Genomic DNA, 18,186 nt, shown 5'->3' with positions numbered 1-18,186 from the left:
GCAACCATGATTGGCGAACTGTTTGGTTTGACTGCTTGGACAAAAGAGGTCGCATTGCATGGCAAGGGTGCCAGATGTTTCATCCCGACGTTTCAGCCCTACAAGACATTGGCTACTTTTGTGGAAAGGGCGAGAGTGAGAAATTGGCAAAATACCGCCGAAAGATCTCAGGGACAAAGCATCTGGCAAGCGTGCCAGATTGAGAGGGGAAAACACCGTGACCAAAAAGAGTTTTTTCGAAGTCAGCATAAAACAGCATTTGATTATATTCGTCAGAGATGGATGAGGACATGACATTTATCCTAGAACAACCACTTTATCAGGTCCATATCTTCATCAGATCGGGTATGGATCTGACCAGATAAAATGGTTTTCTGGGGTGTTCCATAATTACTACGTGGGAACATCTCGTTGCAGGCAAAACAAGCTCAAGGTTCTCATTGAATCAAAGTTGTAATAACTTATATGAGCTGTTATCAATTTTCATTGCTGAACATTTATTGGTGTTAGAAGGCTGGTCCGTGATAGAATTTCAGTTTTAAACTGCTCCATAGAGCAAAAAAGGTTACCGACTCTTGTTTCAGTGCATATGTAATTATTTATTGGCATTGCGAGTTAGCTTGAAAGTTTAGGTTTCTACAGTCAATGTGTTTACAGTTTCTTTTCATATGTTACTGACTCGTTTTAGTTTTCACTAACTGATTGCAATAGCCTACATTGTAATCTCGTAGTAATTTGTTTGAACTCAATCATTGAAATGTAATAATCTACTACAAAGCTTTAACCTAACGTATGTAAAGTATCGTATGTAAAAACGGAAAGAACAAGTTATCCCACTTGTTGCCTAATCTTTAGAATTAATTGTCATTTGAGGTACGGTATATTGTTATCTTCTAGGTATATATAATACAACTTGTGAATTTTACTTGAAATCCCACTTTTTTTCTGTTTGCTTTGTAAGTCACCAATACATATATAATGGGTGATGAACAACCTCCTTCTAAGAAACAGAAGACAAATGAACCAACAGCCATTGCTACAAAAACAGGAGGTGCATATATTCCTCCAGCCAAGCTAAGGTTGATGCAACAGCAAATCACTGATAAAAATAGGTATGGTATGTTTAAAATGTAAACATGTCAGTTGTAAAATCACATCATCAGATATGGTTGTACAGTAGAATTCGCCTATAACGGCTTTGTTTATAACGTCAATTCGCCTATTACGTCACATTTCGCTCGGTCCCGGCAGAATTCCTATCTTTTACGTACCGGTACATTGTAGTTCGGCTACAACAGCATTGCCTATAACGTCAATTTGCATGTAACAGCACCCTTTATTGGTCCCCAGACGTCTTTTGTTCGTTTATAACGTCACTTTAAGCCATCACCTTCACCACAAACGGTCAGTCTTTTAATCCAGTTAGCGCTGCTGCTTGCAAAATGTCTTCCCTTTATTTTGCTACGTCGTTTGCAGCAGGGACTTTAATTAACTGAATTAACTTTTTTCTCGCGTGAAAAACTAGGCTATAACATGTAAAAAGCAGCTCTACAGCTGAACAACTCAAAGCAACAGTTGTACGTGCAGTACCGTACTGTATAAAATAGAAGCCGCAGTGTTACACAGTACCACTGTATGTAATGAGCTGTATTGCGCAAATTTCCTGTAGCCTACCTTTCGCTGTAGGTTATTTTTTTAAACAATTTCTTTGTTTACTGTATTTTCTGCGTGACTTTTGTCAGTTTGGTGGTACACAGTAAACCTAACTGGATTATACACCTCTTTCTTTAATCAAAAGACAGTTTTGGAATAGTTTGCGGTAGTTCGTCTATAACGTCAGTTTTTGCAATCCCCTAGAGGTGCTGTTATAGGCGAATTCTACTGTACTTGTTTTCTTTGAAATGTGTGTTTTAGACTGTTTCAAATGTTTCAAAAACATTTCTTGGAATCAAGTCCTTTTAAAGCAGGTGTCACCAAACTTTTTTCTCTGAGGGCCGGATTGCTGCGAGATTAACAGCTGCGGGCCGGATGCAAATTGCGAAAAGATATACAACTATTTAGAATCCCCATTGACTTGAATTGAGCACAATAAATAACAAAGTCAGCGGTGGAATAGCAAAGTTGTAATGAAAATCAAAAGGTTGCTGGAAAAGTTATCCCCCTGCTGTGATACACTACATGGCATCGTGCTCTTGAAAAAACATTTATCTTTCCAAATTTGGCCTAGGCTGTCCCCATTTGTGGTGGCCTAATGATAAAAACAGAACACCAACATGTAGGCTGCCTGGTAGAAAAATGTACAAAAAGTTTAGTAACTTTTTACCTTAAAAGTTGTAGTGCAGCTGTTATTTCCGCAGCACGTGGCGGGCCGTAGTTTGGTGATCTCTGTTTTAAAGAGTTCTGATTTTTTTCACAAATTAAGTTTGTTAGGTGTGGTGTTATTATTATCAACATAATGTAACTATACAATACAGTATAACATGTTTCTTTTTTTATTGCAGTGAAGAGTTTCAACGTTTAAGCTGGGAAGCTTTGAAAAAAAGCATCAATGGTTTGATCAACAAAGTCAACGTCTCTAATATTAAAGAAATAGCAAAGGAATTATTTCAAGAAAATCTTGTACGAGGAAGGTAAAAATAATTGTTCATTCTTGGGTTAGCTTTCACATCATCTCAGAAAACAAAATGAAATTTCAAACATGATTCATTCTGGTGCATTCCACACGTGGCTTTTGCCTGTTGTATATACTTTCTTAAACAACTCAAGATGCCTCACTCAAATTTTGCAATTACTGCATCCCTCAATTTTATCATGACTTTTTCAGGCCTTAAAACTCATGTTTTTTTCCGGCGGGTCTGCTACTATTCGGTAAGACCGATTCGGTGAGTTCCTAACCTCTAACCCAGAGGCGGGCAACATACGGCCCGCGGGCCGGACTCGGCCCGCGACGGGATTTTAAGCGGCCCGCAGACAGTTTCCGGTCTTAACATGATAATGTGGCCCGCGGCCACACTCTGCCGCAATCCCCCACTACTTGCTTCCTACGTCAAATAATAGTGACTGTTAGTTATTCTTTGGTTCTTTGATTCTTTGTTTTCGGTTTTTAGTCAAGTGACAAGCATGTTGTGTTTCGACCTGACAACGGATATATTATGGTTTTTGGAGATAACAGAGAAAGATACAGAACATCCTCAACTCAGAAGATCAGAATGGCTATCAGATCTGGCGTTTTTAGTTGATCTCTTTGAACATAATTATGAATGAATTGAACGCCAGACTTCAAGGGAAGGGCACTTTTACTCACGAAATGTACTCAACAGTGAAGGCATTCAGGGTGAAGCTAAAACTGTTTTCTCGCCTGCTTAATCAGAATATCACAACACCCTTTCCAACACTCGAAACTATGGTACCCCAGATGATAACAATTGAGAAGTACACCCATATGATATCTGCACCAGACAATAAATTTGGTCGTCGTTTTGAGGACTTCCAGAAACTTTCTGCTGAGTTTGATCTCTTGTCATCACCCATTACAACTGACTTTGAAAAGGTGCCGGATGCTCTACAGCTGGAATTGATTGATTTGCAATGTGACTCACCCCTGAAAGAGATATTCCAATCTAAAAGCATTGACAAATTTTATGCGTCACTGAATGAGTCCAAGTTTACCAACCTGAGAAAGATGGCCATGAAACTATTGTTCTGTTCGGGTCTACATACATTTGCGAGCAAACATTTTCGATCATGAACATTAACAAGACAAAGCCGCGACCCAATTTCACTGATGTTCATGATGTGCAGTCTTTACTGAGGTTTCTACATCCGACATGCAGCCAGAATTCAAAGAACTTGTTGACAACTTTGATCGACCACAAATGTCTCATTGACTTCAGCAGCTATTGAAGTAGGCCTACATTACGTTAATTGTTAATAAATTCTTTAATACTGTTTTTGGTCTCTATGCTTTAAACTTAAAGTTTACATTACATGGAATACAATTTATTCCTTGTCTAGGTGGATGAATACGCGATTAATGTAGCGATTCATGAATCCGGCCCGCCAAGCACTTCATTTTCCCATATCAGGCCCGCCGACTGGAGAAGTTGCCCGCCCCTGCTCTAACCCCTAACCCTAAAACGGCAATGATAATTAGGCTACGGTACCCGATAATTAAAAAAAAATTGAAAAATTCCCCCGTTAAGGGATCGGACTCACCGAATCGGACTCACCGAATCGGACTCACCGAATCGGACTCACCGAATCGGACTCACCGAATCGGCCTCACCGAAACGGCCATTCCGTTTCCGGCAGCCATCTTGGCCTACCGAGAACTTCTTCTCGGCGGCCAAATCTGCGTGCTTGGAGGCCAAAATACAAATAACGATAGCACAAGCAACTAGAATTAAACTTGCAACAATGCCAAAATGATCACTTAGTGTTGTTGAAGTCTGGGCGACGTCCTGCTATAGAATCGTTGTACCACGCAATAACTGCTTTATCGGGATTGTAATCCGGTATTGTGGGACCATGTAACGACACTAAATTGTTTCAACTGCATACCGCCTTTCATAAAACCTGACCATGGCATTTATACCGTTATGATGTCACCATTTAGGGTGTGAAGTCACTAACACACAGCGGAAACATTTCTCAACTCTGAAGACACGTGTTTTCCCCTCGGATGTCAACTAAACTACCCAGACAACAAAATTTGTCATTTTTACATTGATTCTACGTTTGCAGTCGTTAAATCGGTGTACGGTCGTTTGGTCGACAGGACGTTTGGTCGACAAGACATTTGGTCGACAGGGTCACGTTAGGTCGACAGAACGATTCATGTTAGGGTTAGGTTAGGGTTAAGGTTAGTTAACTAACCCTAACCCTAAAATGAATCGTTCTGTCGACCTAACGTCCTGTCGACCAAATGTCCTGTCGACCAAATGTCTTGTCGACCAAACGTCCTGTCGACCAAATGTCCGGGTACCGTTAAATCAGGGTAAAAATGACGAATTTTGTTGTCTGGGTAGTGGGTAGTTCCATAGGCGCCGGGTTTTGAAAATTTCCGGGGGGGCAAACTTTTTAGCCGACTGATTGCTTACGTTCAAAATGCTGATGTTTGTTTGTCAGCCTTGATGTTTGTTTGCGTCTATCTGCCATTGTATATCGCCAAGCTTTATAATGTAGGCTCAGGCCTCGAAAGTCCCGGCGGACATGTCCGCCGTCACAGCATGTGATGTCCGCGGGATGTACCATCTAGATCGGTCATATTTGTCCGCCGAGAAACAACACAGGAACTAGCGATACAAATCGTCATTGCATTGCAATAATATATTTTCCAGCGCATTCTAGCGCGCATCTAGAAAATGTGAATACTGTATCCCTTAGCTTCCATTTAAGGAGGAAAACTTTCGATTTTTACGTTGCTTCAACGATTGATGACATTGAATCAGCGTAACAAAGGTGAATTCTTCGCTAAGAATCGATAGGAGTACAGGTACTTCTACACTAATCACGCGCAATTTAGTTCAAGTTTTACGTCACAATATCTGGCTTTGATCTCCGAGTAATGATGATACGGCAAGGTTGGTTACTAAATTAGATTATACGAGTACGCTATTACAGCAAGATGCAACAAAATTTGTTAAGTTTTGGTATTACAGTAAGAAAGAAAAGACCCAAGGAAAATTCACTTTCGCTCACATGACACGCAAAAATAAACTTAAAGAAAAAAGCCTGTGAAACTTTGCACAGCAGAGTTTCACAGTTTCAGAGTTTGCACACAGAGTTTCAGAGTTAGAAAATAGTAGCGTCATTGTACAAATTTTCCGACTCCTGCCCAGAGTATTGTGACGCAATAAGCCACACGACCTCGTTCGGGGGAAGTTAATCAGTTATGTGACGTATTGACCAGCTACACGGCGCTTTGACTCTTCAAGCGCAAGTCGTTGGTCTGATGAAAGCCTTTCAGAGTGACTTTACTGATTTTTTAAAAAGCCTTCTAAAACCGTAGTTAGAGTTCTGAAATGGCGAAGAATTATTATCAAGATAAAGTGATTAAGCATGACGATCGACGGCTAAAACTGGTGTGTCCGCCGTGAGACGTGATTTGTCCGCCGAGATAGCTGCTCAGACCGGACACGTTTGTCCGCCGTCAACAAAAGCGAATTTCGAGGCCTGTAGGCTACTTCGAATTATATGCTGGTCACTTTGAACTTTGGCTCTTAATACGCGTAGATACTAAACTGAGCAAACTGCACCTCGTTATTGACACTCCCAAGAAAAAACAAAGCGGAAGAAATCAAGAAAAACGTTTTTCAATCATTGTTACTATGCTTCAGCGGCACCATGCTGGCGTTTATCAGCTACCGTACTTCTGTTTCTTTTGTTATCTTAGGAGCAGCGCTCTTGTTGCAACAAGTAGATCTTTTAATTGAGATCGATCCGCAATGAAGGTCAAACTAACGCAAATTTGAACTTAGAAACATTTGCTTTAGGATTTTTTTTAAAATAATTTGCGGGGGGGCAGCCACCCCGAGCTAAATTCACGGGGGAGCGCCGCCCCTTCGCCCCCCCGGAGTCGGCGCCTATAGGTAGTTCTCCTTTTTAACAACGATTCAATGTCCGACAACATTGAATCTACATAAAAACGACAATATTGCCAGCCGATGTAAATTAGCACTTTGGATTAACACTTTGTTAAAATAAACATCGGGAATTACAAACAAGACTTATAGCTGGTGATCGCAGCTGGATATTTTCCATACAATAGCAAATGTTACCGCACAATACAACAGTGGTGATTATGACGCGCTGACCTAATTCTGCGTCACTCTTTGATACTAGATATTTTCGACAGTTAATCCACGATTATTCTATTGCAAAGTTAAATAATTAGCTAGAAGAAATCGGCGGCCAAATTGGACTACTGAGGAGGTAGCACTGGCGGTCATTCAAGCACTACTTAGCGGCCATGACCGCGATGGCCGCCGGCTGCTTTAAGGCTTGCTTTTTACCCAGTGATGATGATGTTATCTAAGCTACAGTGACTCACAATCACCATTTTGGAGACAACTGTTTCAATTCGGACTTTGTGGTTTTGTTGCTGCTTCTGTTTATTCATTAAGAGAGATTGTAGAGATCTCTTAGATGTGTGTGCAGTTCTAATATATATATATGTTCAAACTCTATTACTGTGAGATAAATGTACATTGTACATTAGTATAACTGTTATTTTGTTAGTAAATCTAACAAAGCTTTTGATTACAGTAATTAATGTTTGGCACTGCTCCACCTCCACCCTGGGTTTTTTTTTCGGTCATTTATCTGTCACTGACCGATTTTTTAGCAAAATGTCCGAAAAAATATAGTCAATTCGGCCAGGTTGAGTTTCGCTGATGAACGTTGAAGAAACGTTTGTCTGTTCTAACTTTTCTCAGGTAAAACACGACAACGTTTCTCAGCGAAACTTAATGTTGTAACTAGTCAGCAAGTGCAAATTTTGGTTTGTATCAGCTAATTGAAAGGAAATATTTTCATCAGAAAAAATGACCGAAATAAATGAAAAATGACCGAATTTTTTCAAGCCATTTCGGACAAATGACCGAAAAGTCCCAGCGAAAAAAAAAAAACAGCTTCCACCTCTATCCATGTGGGTCTGTGAGACTTTTTCGTAAAGTCAGCCATGATTTTGAAACAAGGCTTTCAACTGTTCTTTTTGTAAATTGTGTTTTTCGTTGTTTATTTTACAACAATATGTCTTTTTCCTTTGAATTAATGCCTGTGTGGTACTTCAAGTTGGTTGCTTATTACAAATGAGTCAACACCATTTTTGGCAGCGTTTCCCAACCAGTGGGCCATGGTCCATTGAGAAGGTTCGGGGAGCTTTTTGGGTCAGCAAACCATACAAAAAAATATTAAGATTTTTAGCAATCAACTAAATTGTTTTTAAAAATAAACTGATATTGTGCAGTTATCTGTAAATTGGTCTGCCAAATGATAACTATAAATCTTCTTATTGGTATTAATGATTATGCCTTGTGCGTGTTAACTGACTTTCTGGACCGACTTGTATTTTGCCTAAAATGGCTTTCAGTGTGTCTCTCATCAAACGTTTGCTGGATATGATTATAAATTGTTTGCATATTATCCAAAAAAGAAGATTTACGGTCCAATTAACAAAACTTTGTTGACTATATTGTTTTTGGTTTATTTCAGTTTTTAAAATTTTTGTTGTCGAAAGACTTTGCCAATCTCGGTGGGTCCCAAACAAAGTTTTCAATAAAAGTGGGCAGTGTGCTGAAAAATGCTGGAAAACACAGTTTCTGGTGTGTTATTCCAAATACATGAATAACCATGAAGTACCTAATCTATAATCAAGCTGACAGAGCTACTCCTAAGACAACAGTTAATCATTTGCTACTCCAACCTAACTGATCTCTACAATGTCTCTAAATAAACAGAAGCAACTCAAACAGTTATCTTCAAAGCGGCGGCACTGAAGTTGACCATTCTTAATCATGATGCCTGTGGAAATGTGTTTGGCTTTTTTTTGTTTATATATACACCATTTAGCATTATGGTTAGTCCTGTGAACATTAAATTTAGTATTCAATACCTAGTTTTAATAAATGCTGATCTATTCGCTTCAACATTTAGGGTTGATGATATGCACACTGCTCCAATATATAACATGCTTGGTCATACCTCGAATATAATGTGAAAACAATCCTTTACAGTATATATATCACTATTGCAAGCTTGTTTTATCTGTTCATGTTCAATCTTCCCGGTCACTGTAAAAAGCTGATTTACTGGCCTTTTTTTTTTCATTTATAGTTTACTTTTTTGTACACGCAACTATTTTGCATGGTGTTAACTGCTTTTCCATGTATCAGAGGGGTATTGGCAAGATCTGTGATGATGGCTCAAAATGCATCTCCAACATTCACCCATGTTTATGCATGTTTCACTGCGATCATTAACTCAAGATTTCCACAAAATGGAGAATTGATTCTTCGCCGTGTTGTGGCTCAGTTTCGCCGATCCTTTCGTCGCAACCTGAAGGTACTTGAAGTGGAATTATAAGCTGTTTCTTAATAAGTGGCAAAATAAAACTTTGTAGCGTACTAGTGTCAGTCACATAGCAAAGGGAGAAGGGCTCTCATCGCTGACCCTCATTGAGAACATACAGCTGTTACTGGGCAAGAAACTTCCTAATCCCATCCCAAGCAGCTGATTTGATGATTGTAGTGTACAATTTGTTTATTTCAGGACTGTGTTTTTGTTGTACTGTATCTGTGGTTGTATTGTATCTTGTTACAATAAAAACAAATTGTTAAAATTATACTTTACTAATTTAATAAATATTATCAAATTTGTAATAAGTGGGTTTTAAATAAATTATGATATTTTCCTTATACTGTGGTAGCCTATTAAAAAAAGTATGCAGATTATGTCTTTAACTTAAATTTTTTTTGTATTACCATATCACTTATGTACGATTTAAAGGTTCGTACCATGCTCGCTCGGCTAATACATTTATATCTAAACACAAAAACGTTGTGAAGAACATGACGTTGAGATATCTTTCAGGCGACATGTCTGCATTCCGCTCAATTCATTGCTCATCTCATCAACCAACAAGTTGCACATGAAATTATCGGTCTTCAAATCCTCACCTTGCTTCTTGAAAGACCAACAGATGACTCCGTGGAGGTAGGCTAGTACATATTTGTTGTTCCGCGAGAAATAAGTTTCAGACTTGCTTTGAACGTTTGAGTTTGTTTATGATTTTGTGATTTTGTAACCTTGCAAGCAAAATTATAGCTTCACTTGAGAATGTAAATCCTGCGATAATATTTATGTTGCTGCGTTTGCCAGTTAAAGAAATGCATGTAAGTGCACTTACGCAATTGTTTTTGTCAAATTTTAAACTTTCCTAAATGAAACAGTTCGGCTATGTTGATACAAACAAGGTAAACCACAATTGAGGTTCAGCTAGGTGAGTAGGAGGTAGGACAAGGATTTGCTTCAAACTTAGCCATAGGGTAGGATAATCAGCATTTCAACATTTTTGTGAGTGTTGTGTTGATTAGTTTTTTGAATTGCACAATATGTTCATCATGAGGTGAGTGTAATAGGAAGTGCAGTCGCTTTAGTTCGGCTTTGTGTAGCTTGACTTTATGGACGAGAAAACTTGATTTCTTTCTTTTTGACGCACTTAGTTTGTAGTTCTTCAAACGCCAGGCATGGCCGGAATACGACAAAAAATAGTTTCAGATTTTTCTTGCAGTTATACTGTATATATATCTCATTTGTAACTAAAGTTACGGCAAGCAGCATCTTTACTTGCTCGTTAGCAGAGGCAGAGGCCAGAGTGGTTTGTCATTTGGAGCCGAGATCTGAATCGAACATATTTGGGAACTCGCACACACATCAGATGATTGGCCAACGTTCAACCATCTTTTAGTTTTGTTTCCGTTCCTTCATTTTAGGCTGTTCAAATTATGCGACATAATTTTAGGTGGCAATCGGTTTTCTGAAAGAGTGTGGGATGAAACTCGGCGAGGTGTCGCCTCGTGGTTTGGCTGCCGTCTTCGAAAGATTGCGACACATTCTACATGAACAGCAGTTGGAAAAGCGCGTGCAGTACATGATAGAAGTAAGACTATTTCTACACGACATGTTATTCTACCATGTTGCTTTGCTTGTACACATATAATATGAAATGAGTATTTGGTGCTGTCCGACCTCGTTAAACCGGCCTACTTTGTTTTGTCGATCTTTTTTACCCTTTTAAGATGAGGGGGAAATAATTTCGGCCTCCATTTTAATAATTCATCACCTTACTTATTCTACAAATGCCTAGTGATAACCAACATCAAATCAATGTCGGCTAGGAATCGGTCTACACTGTGGTGGTGATTTCAAATTTTGACTGAAACAGCCAAAAAAGACACTTTGAAGATGTGCACGTCTCGGCTACAACTTTACTTACTGAGAAACCTGTTTCATTGCTTGCTTCGTTCTAACTTGCAGGTGATGTTTGCAATAAGAAAAGATGGCTTCAAGGAGCACCCGTCAGTGCTTGATGATTTGGATCTAGTCGACGAAAGCGAACAGTTCACTCACATGCTCACTCTTGACGACGACAACCTCAAAGCTCTGGAGATGAATCTCAACGTTTTTCGCTTTGATCCTGACTATCAAAAGAGTGAAGAAAACTACAAACAAATTAAAAAAGGTGCTAACATATGGTTGGATTGGTTGGGGTCATGATGTGTGATTGTCAAGTACAGCAACTAAACACCAAGCCGAATGAACATAATTTTCTTTTGCATAAGACATTTAGCTAAACCGCGTGTGTTATTGTGCCTCACCGTCGAGAAAAGTGTGTTTTTAATCATCTTTTCTTCATCCACAGATATTTTGGATGAGAGTAGTGATGACTCGAACTCCAGTGGGGACTCTTCATCAGATGAATCAGAAGAAGAAGGTATGTGGCGTCACACGGCTGAAAACTCACCAGACTTGACAATAAGCAATCGGTGTCTTTCTGGCGCACAGAGAACAAACACTGGGCCTCTGCTTTTGGTGCTGCGCTTCTTCTAAAATATACAACATTATATTTTCAAATCCCGTATTGCGTATAGTTGCTCCAGCACGAATCTGATCATGATGATGTCATAAGCACAATTGAAAAAGATGTGATTTGCCATTTATTAGACGATCACGTTTTATACGATTTTATAAATTTAAGGATAAATTGTTTCATTGTCCTTCAACTTTCGGTCACAAGATCGAGTGAATTCACGCCTTAGTATAAATTGCATCCATATGGTGGTAAACGTAGATAGACTGTGTTATGCATACGTTTCCATCGCAAAACAGCTAATAGAGTAAGTGTATCTTTGAAAGCCAGCAAGGGCTAAACAACGAGGAATCCACGTCTTTTAGGTGCAGACTTTTAGGTGCCTGCCAAATAGGTGCGCGCACTGGTGGCGTCAGGACATTTAGGTGCTATTCGGTGTGTCAAATTACACTCATAATCATTTATCAAAAATGGTTATAAAGTAGCATTAGGCTACTCTTGATCAAAAATGTCAAATTATTTCGAATGCTCCCTCCCTCAGTAACAAAATCCTGCGTACGCCACTGAACGTACGGTCCTCAATATGCGTGATTCACTCGGTTGAGTAAGCCTATTACGTCGTCTACGTTTTTTTATTCTTTTTCTTTCGTTTTGATTTGAAAAGCATTTTAAATGCCCCCCCCCCCACACCTGAGAAAATCCTGCGTACGCCACTGTCTGCAGTGTTAATATCAAGCACCTAATGCAATAGATTTTACTGGGAATAGCACCTAAATATCCTGACACCACAGTGGGCGCACCTATTTGGCAGGCACCTAACTGTCTGCACCTAAAAGACGTCCGACAACAATAAGGGATGAAAAGCGTTGCTTTTGGTGCAGGATAAAACGTGCAATAACTTCTAATAATATTGATTACAACACGTTTTTCTACGTTGTTTATATATTGCACGACTCGAATCACCTGCAAGTTCAATATTTGTTGTGTTTGATATCTTGCGAACAAAGAGTAGAATTTTAAATAAGGAAAGTTTTAAATGTTTTGTTGCGTGCATACTGCAGACGATACTGCAGCAAAGTTGGAAATACAAGACAAAACAGAAACGAATCTCACTGCTCTCCGAAGAACAATCTATCTCGCTATCCAGTCCAGTCTCTCGTTTGAAGAATGCGCTCACAAAATTTTAAAGATGGAATTTGGAGAACAAGATTACGTAAGTCTAACACTGCTGCTTTGTGGAGTGATCGGTTTGAGTTCTTATGTCCCAAAATGCTTAATGTTCTTGATTCTCCTCCTGTAATTCTTACCTCTATATCAGTGGTTCTTAACCGGGGGGGCGTGAAGCATCTCTCAAGGGGGGCGCGAGCTCAACAACAATTTCAATTTTTTTAAATTACTTTAATGTCCTATGACCTATGCTGTTCGTCATATTTTGTATTTTATCTTACTTTATATTGTATTCAGTAATTCTTGCTTTATTAGTTAGACCAGAACTTTACAAAACTATTTTGCGCTGAACTCCTTCAGATTTATCAAATTTTCTCGACGCTGCTTCACTTTTACTTTTTTGTTCAAATTGCTTTTTTACAGTTTTATTTACTTAATAATATTACTAGTACTAATGGCCTGTTTTATTTACTTAATGCTTGATTGCTTTTTTACACTTTTATTTAATGCTCGATCACCTTATCAGGTGAGTGCTTAGCTCAGTGGCCTATCCCCAGCCTAGTTGTGGTCACGTGGTAGCCTACTATTCTTTTTTCATTTTTTTTTGTTTGCTGCAGAGCATCGTAGGCTGCAGCGATTCAATGTTCTGGGCCAATTACCTTCCTGTTTACCCTCTTATCACAACTCGGGCTCTTCGAATTCTAACAATGTTTGGATCCACGTATCTTTGTGAAGCTGCATTTTCTGCTCTCGTTGCTATCAAGACCAAGTACAGAAACAGGCTGAGAGTTGAAGGAGACTTACGTTGTTCACTCTCTGGAGTTAAACCTCGCATTAAAAATTTAGTCGAATGCAATTTTTTGGTATGATACTTATTTAAAATCTAGGGGGGCGCGAATCACATGACCATTACTGAAGGTGGGCTTGATAGAAAAAAGGTTAAGAACCACTGCTCTATATCCTCATTTATTCATAGAAGTTTTGCAGTCTCTTTATTTTTACAATCAATTACAAAACCATTCTATTGTCATTATATGATTCTACCCCATTTTTACAAATCCAAGCAAAAAAATGTAAGGAAAAATTCCCTTGCGTTAACTGAATGCAGTCTTTGAAATCCACATCGTCTCTCATCAACGCTCAGACATTTGGTACATCAGTTTGCCTAAATGTTAATCTTTGAGCTGAAGGTACCCATTCATGTATGGCCGCCTGTCTCATTAAAAATGCGCAAGTGGGGACGAAAATTTAAACCCATTGGCATACCTCATGAAAATCTGTGGTCCCCAAGTTGTTAGGCGCTAATAATGGCATATTGTTACAAGTGAGATCCTGCGAAAACGGCGTTCAACCTCGCTTTGTCTTATGTTTAAATGTTTCACGAATTTATTGTTGACAGGGTGAGATATGCGCCATGGTGGTGGATTGCTGTTCTCAGCTTCGAACTTACGAGAAATTCTTTGGATTACTCGGAGGGGTAAGTTGCCTATACCTTGCCTTCAATTTACCTTGCCCTTAAACACTTTTATGAAGCATAGGCTACTAGAGTGGTGTTTTAAAATGAACTACATACAAAATTTTTGTTTGTTTTTTATAAAGAAATTTTAGGTATGGAAAAGCATGCCATATGTTTTTAGACTATTCTAAACTAAAGGTAGACCAAAGCTCTTCAAAAGTACAGCCGACTCTGCCCAAATCCAATTTCAAAAGCAGTAACATTCAACGTGCGATTGTATAAGTGACAGCGATTGTTCATTCGATGAAGTAGTTTTTGCTTCTGGTTGTACTTTGTAATCTTTATGCCGTTGTACTATTGGAATTAAGTCTTTCTATGTTTTTATCTTTTTATATGCAATTCAGAAATACCATGAACAGAAGTTCACGTAAAGGTTCATGTTTACAAAATGCGCTCAACATAGAGAACCCTGTTAAAGAACAGAAATATCTTTCCGGGGGGCGGTCTTTTTGCACAAATGACCAATCAAAATTTGCAGAACATTTTAAAAATTGATATTTTATGATGTTTTTTAAAATGCAGATTGGACACAATGTAATCTTCAGCATTAACCAATCGATCATTATTTGTGCAGAGGTTCTGTTTGTTGAGAAAAGAATTTATGGAGGAATTTGAGAAACTTTTCGGTCAACAATACGAAACCATCCACAGGTTGGAGACCAACAAGCTTCGGAACGTTGCAAAGGTACTTGTCACTGGTTCTAACATAATTACAACATTTGAAAATGTGATAATGCAAGAAAAATAATTTTTTAGCAATGACGCCTACGACTAAGCTATAATAAATTGCAGTGGACATTGTCAAAGCAGAATTGAAACTTTACAGAGCTTATGCAAGATAGAATTGCACTTACTTTCTGATTAAAGGTAAAAAGGCTTTTGTGCAGTGCATCTAATCACATCCTAAACAACATGCCCGTCTTTTAAAATCCATTTCCCACAAAAAACGAAGTATGGAATGCAGAGGAAATTTAGTTGCCATAAGTCCAATCACAACCACGTATGGGAAAGAATTTTTCGGTTTCCTGATAATATGAAGTTATATGGGAGACTGGTACGTGAATTCCGAATCAAATCGGTATGTGATGGTTGAAGCAAGCGTTTTCTTCTTGTTTCCAGCACCACTCGACGACAGATTGTAACAATGGCATGAAGCTAAGCAAAGTGTACTCCCATTATGCCTCAATGCTGTTTTCCTCTTGCATTTTAAAGCTGTTCTCTTTGCGAATTACGAAACATATCTCAAAACTCATGCATGTATCTTCAAGCCCTTACTGTGACCCTGTGATCAGCCTGCAAGATGAAATAGCGAATAGCCGAACACCAACCTTTTTACGCTGGTGTGATCGTTTTAAAATGTAGAAGTAATTCAGATATAGATGGAGGAGAAAGTAGAGGGAAAGTTGCATATTTCGAACACAACTGAGAATAATTATGATTACTTCTAACGGCACATGCAGTCATAGAATGTCTTGCTATGATATCTTTTCTCCTCAGTTCTTCGCCCATCTTCTCCACTCGGATGCATTACCTTGGAGCGTGTTATCCAACATCGTTCTCAACGAAGACAGCACGACCTCTTCCTCTCGGATCTTCATAAAGATTCTCTTCCAGGAAATCACGGAGTACATTGGAATCACGAAGTTAAATGAAAGGCTGAAGGACCCGTAAGAAGTTTCAATGGGTTTTCCTTTTTGGTTTTAAATATTAAAATAATTTGATATAAACAACCTAGTGGAGGTAAAAGTCTTCTCTGAACAAAATGCTTTGTCCAAGTGTGCCACGCAGGCTTGCAACAAAATAAGATTTTATTTTGCAGCTTCTGATTTGTCAGCGTGACGTATTGTAGCCTGGCGAGGTTCTATTTTGACAAGTGCAGCATTTTTTGCTCAAATATTTTTCATTGGCAGAAGAAACCATTGACAAATGAAATCTTTTTTTACTAAACGTCTTCTGCAGAAAACGTAACGTCCTTCTGCTATTTTTTTGTTTCAGAACATTGGCTCCGTTCTTCGAAGGCATTTTTCCGCGCGACAATCCTCAAAACACAAGATTTGCGATCAACTTTTTTACTTCGATCGGCTTGGGAGGCATAACGTACGTCATAAACGTTTTCTTCAATTTTGTCAAAAACTCATTTCATTAATGACATGGAATATTTCAGCATATCTGAAAGCAAGTGTTAACTGGAAACAATGCATTCCTTGTGCGTCTTCTTGTCATCCAGTGGGTGATTTTAGATTATTATAGAGATAAGAGATGCTTTCTGGTGGTAATTTTCTCGCCTCTCTTTTAGCGACGATCTCCGGGAACACTTGAAAACGACTGCTCGGATGATGTCCTTGAAGCTGCAGGAGCAGCAACTGGCTGCTCTTGATGGTTCTTCTTCTTCCAGCGATTCTTCCTCCAATGAAGATTCCTCAGGTACAGTACATTCTCAACAATCAATTAACTTTTGAAAAAAGATTCAAGAATTGTAATGGATTATGTTTATATAAAGATGCATATTAAATGTTTGTGCAATGACTGAATGAAGCAAACAAGGAGCTGTTTACATTCAGTTTAAAAATAGAAGAGTCGTGACTATTGACCAAGTTGTCGATATCAAAATAAGTAAACATCACCAGTTGTACGACATAATCTGCTAGGAAATGGAAATGAAGGAAATGTCTACCTGATAATCTGCTAGGAAATGAATCAATTAAAAGCGCTTTTAGCCCACGCCGAGCTTTCAACTGCAAAGTAAATTTTCGTTTGTGTTCTGCTTCTTCTATATTTTATTTGTTTGTTTATCAGATTCAGAAGAAAGTTCATCTGCTGAAGAAAAGCGGAGAAAAAAGAAAAAGAATTCCAAAAAGAAGAAAAAGGTTGTAAAAAGAAAAGAGTCAAAAAAGAGAAAAAAGAAAATGGCTTCTTCATCCTCCTCGTCGTCATCAGAAGAGAATGAGGAGTCGAGTGACTCGGACAATCATTTCAAAATTAAGTCTACAATATCTGTGGTGAACAATACAAATGACAGATGAAGTCTCCATGTTCCGAGATCCAAGTGATTTTGTTTCCTCATCACCACCTGTTTCTTGCCCCTCTCGTGGCGTCATCGACTGAGTGAGCAGAGTATTTTAGCCAATGGCGGCATTTTGGTCAGATCAGAAGTTTCTTTTCCTGTACGTAGTTGCAAAACACGTGTTTGCTTGAACGTTTCTATCAAAATGCAATTGTATTTTATACAGTAGCTGTTTATGCAGTGCAAAAACAATCATCAAATTTGTTCTTTACACATTAAAGAATAGTATAGCTTTGGTAGAGAGATAATTCTTGAATACCATATAGACAGATAATTGATAGCAACTTGATAGGGTTGAATTTCATAATCCAAAAACAATACATAAAATAAAAAAATAAATATATAAATTCCAACGTTTTCGGCAAAACTTTCTGCCCTCGTCAGGAAAATAACTAATTCATCTAAACAAAACAACAAATATTCGTATAATGTTAATAATAAATTACTGAAATTAATTACAATCTGCACTGAGCTACGTACAAACACAACTGAAAAACAAGCACAAAAAGTGTTAATGTTAACACCTTTTGTGTTTGTACGTAGCTCAGTGCAGATTGTAATTAATTCCAGTCATTTATTATTAACATTTTACGAATATCTGTAAAAGAATGTGGGCAGGTTTGCCGAACATTTGTTGGAGTTAGACCGACTTAATCTAATGTTTTTACTCGCTTCTGTGCAACTTTCATGGCAAACGTCGAGTTCTCTTTACAGTGCCGAAGCATTTTTATTCATGATGTTTTCTCGTCTCACATTTTAAAGTTTTATGTGTAAAGATCATTTTGTCCCAAAAATAACAATGAGTTGTATGATATCGTGAGGTTGCTCTAATGATCATGACTCCACAAA

General features: G+C 38.4%; 1 protein-coding gene across 2 annotated transcripts; it reads left to right on the top strand.

Moving 5' to 3' along the window:
- Window positions 1-901: 901 nt before the first annotated feature.
- LOC145771588 (pre-mRNA-splicing factor CWC22 homolog) lies at window positions 902-17,572 on the top strand. 2 transcript variants are annotated; one of them, XM_082583294.1, is made up of 14 exons: window positions 902-1,112; window positions 2,502-2,630; window positions 8,895-9,063; window positions 9,592-9,714; window positions 10,523-10,660; window positions 11,038-11,242; window positions 11,423-11,494; window positions 12,652-12,803; window positions 14,157-14,234; window positions 14,848-14,958; window positions 15,771-15,940; window positions 16,269-16,370; window positions 16,570-16,697; window positions 17,076-17,572. In XM_082583294.1, exons 1-14 carry the CDS (start codon window positions 979-981, stop codon window positions 17,294-17,296), a joined length of 1,932 nt encoding a protein of 643 aa, XP_082439420.1. In that variant the 5' UTR covers window positions 902-978; the 3' UTR covers window positions 17,297-17,572. The 2 variants fall into 2 exon arrangements, with proteins under 2 accessions (XP_082439420.1, XP_082439419.1); XM_082583293.1 differs by having other exon boundaries at window positions 17,070-17,572.
- The last annotated feature ends 614 nt before the right edge of the window (window positions 17,573-18,186 follow it).

Source organism: Aplidium turbinatum, chromosome 6 (genome assembly GCF_918807975.1).
Source record: "Aplidium turbinatum chromosome 6, kaAplTurb1.1, whole genome shotgun sequence".
Classification (NCBI taxonomy): Eukaryota; Metazoa; Chordata; class Ascidiacea; order Aplousobranchia; family Polyclinidae; genus Aplidium; species Aplidium turbinatum.
Note: the sequence above shows the minus strand (reverse complement) of the source record. Positions and strands in the feature narration are given on the sequence as shown.

Excerpts from the sequence above, each read along its gene's own strand:
- LOC145771588 (XM_082583293.1), top strand. The coding sequence starts at position 979 with ATGGGTGATGAACAACCTCCTTCTAAGAAACAGAAGACAAATGAACCA. Across the intron at positions 10,661-11,037 it reads GCGTGCAGTACATGATAGAA|GTGATGTTTGCAATAAGAAA; the intron begins GTAAGACTATTT and ends TCTAACTTGCAG. Across the intron at positions 12,804-14,156 it reads AATTTGGAGAACAAGATTAC|GGTGAGATATGCGCCATGGT; the intron begins GTAAGTCTAACA and ends TATTGTTGACAG.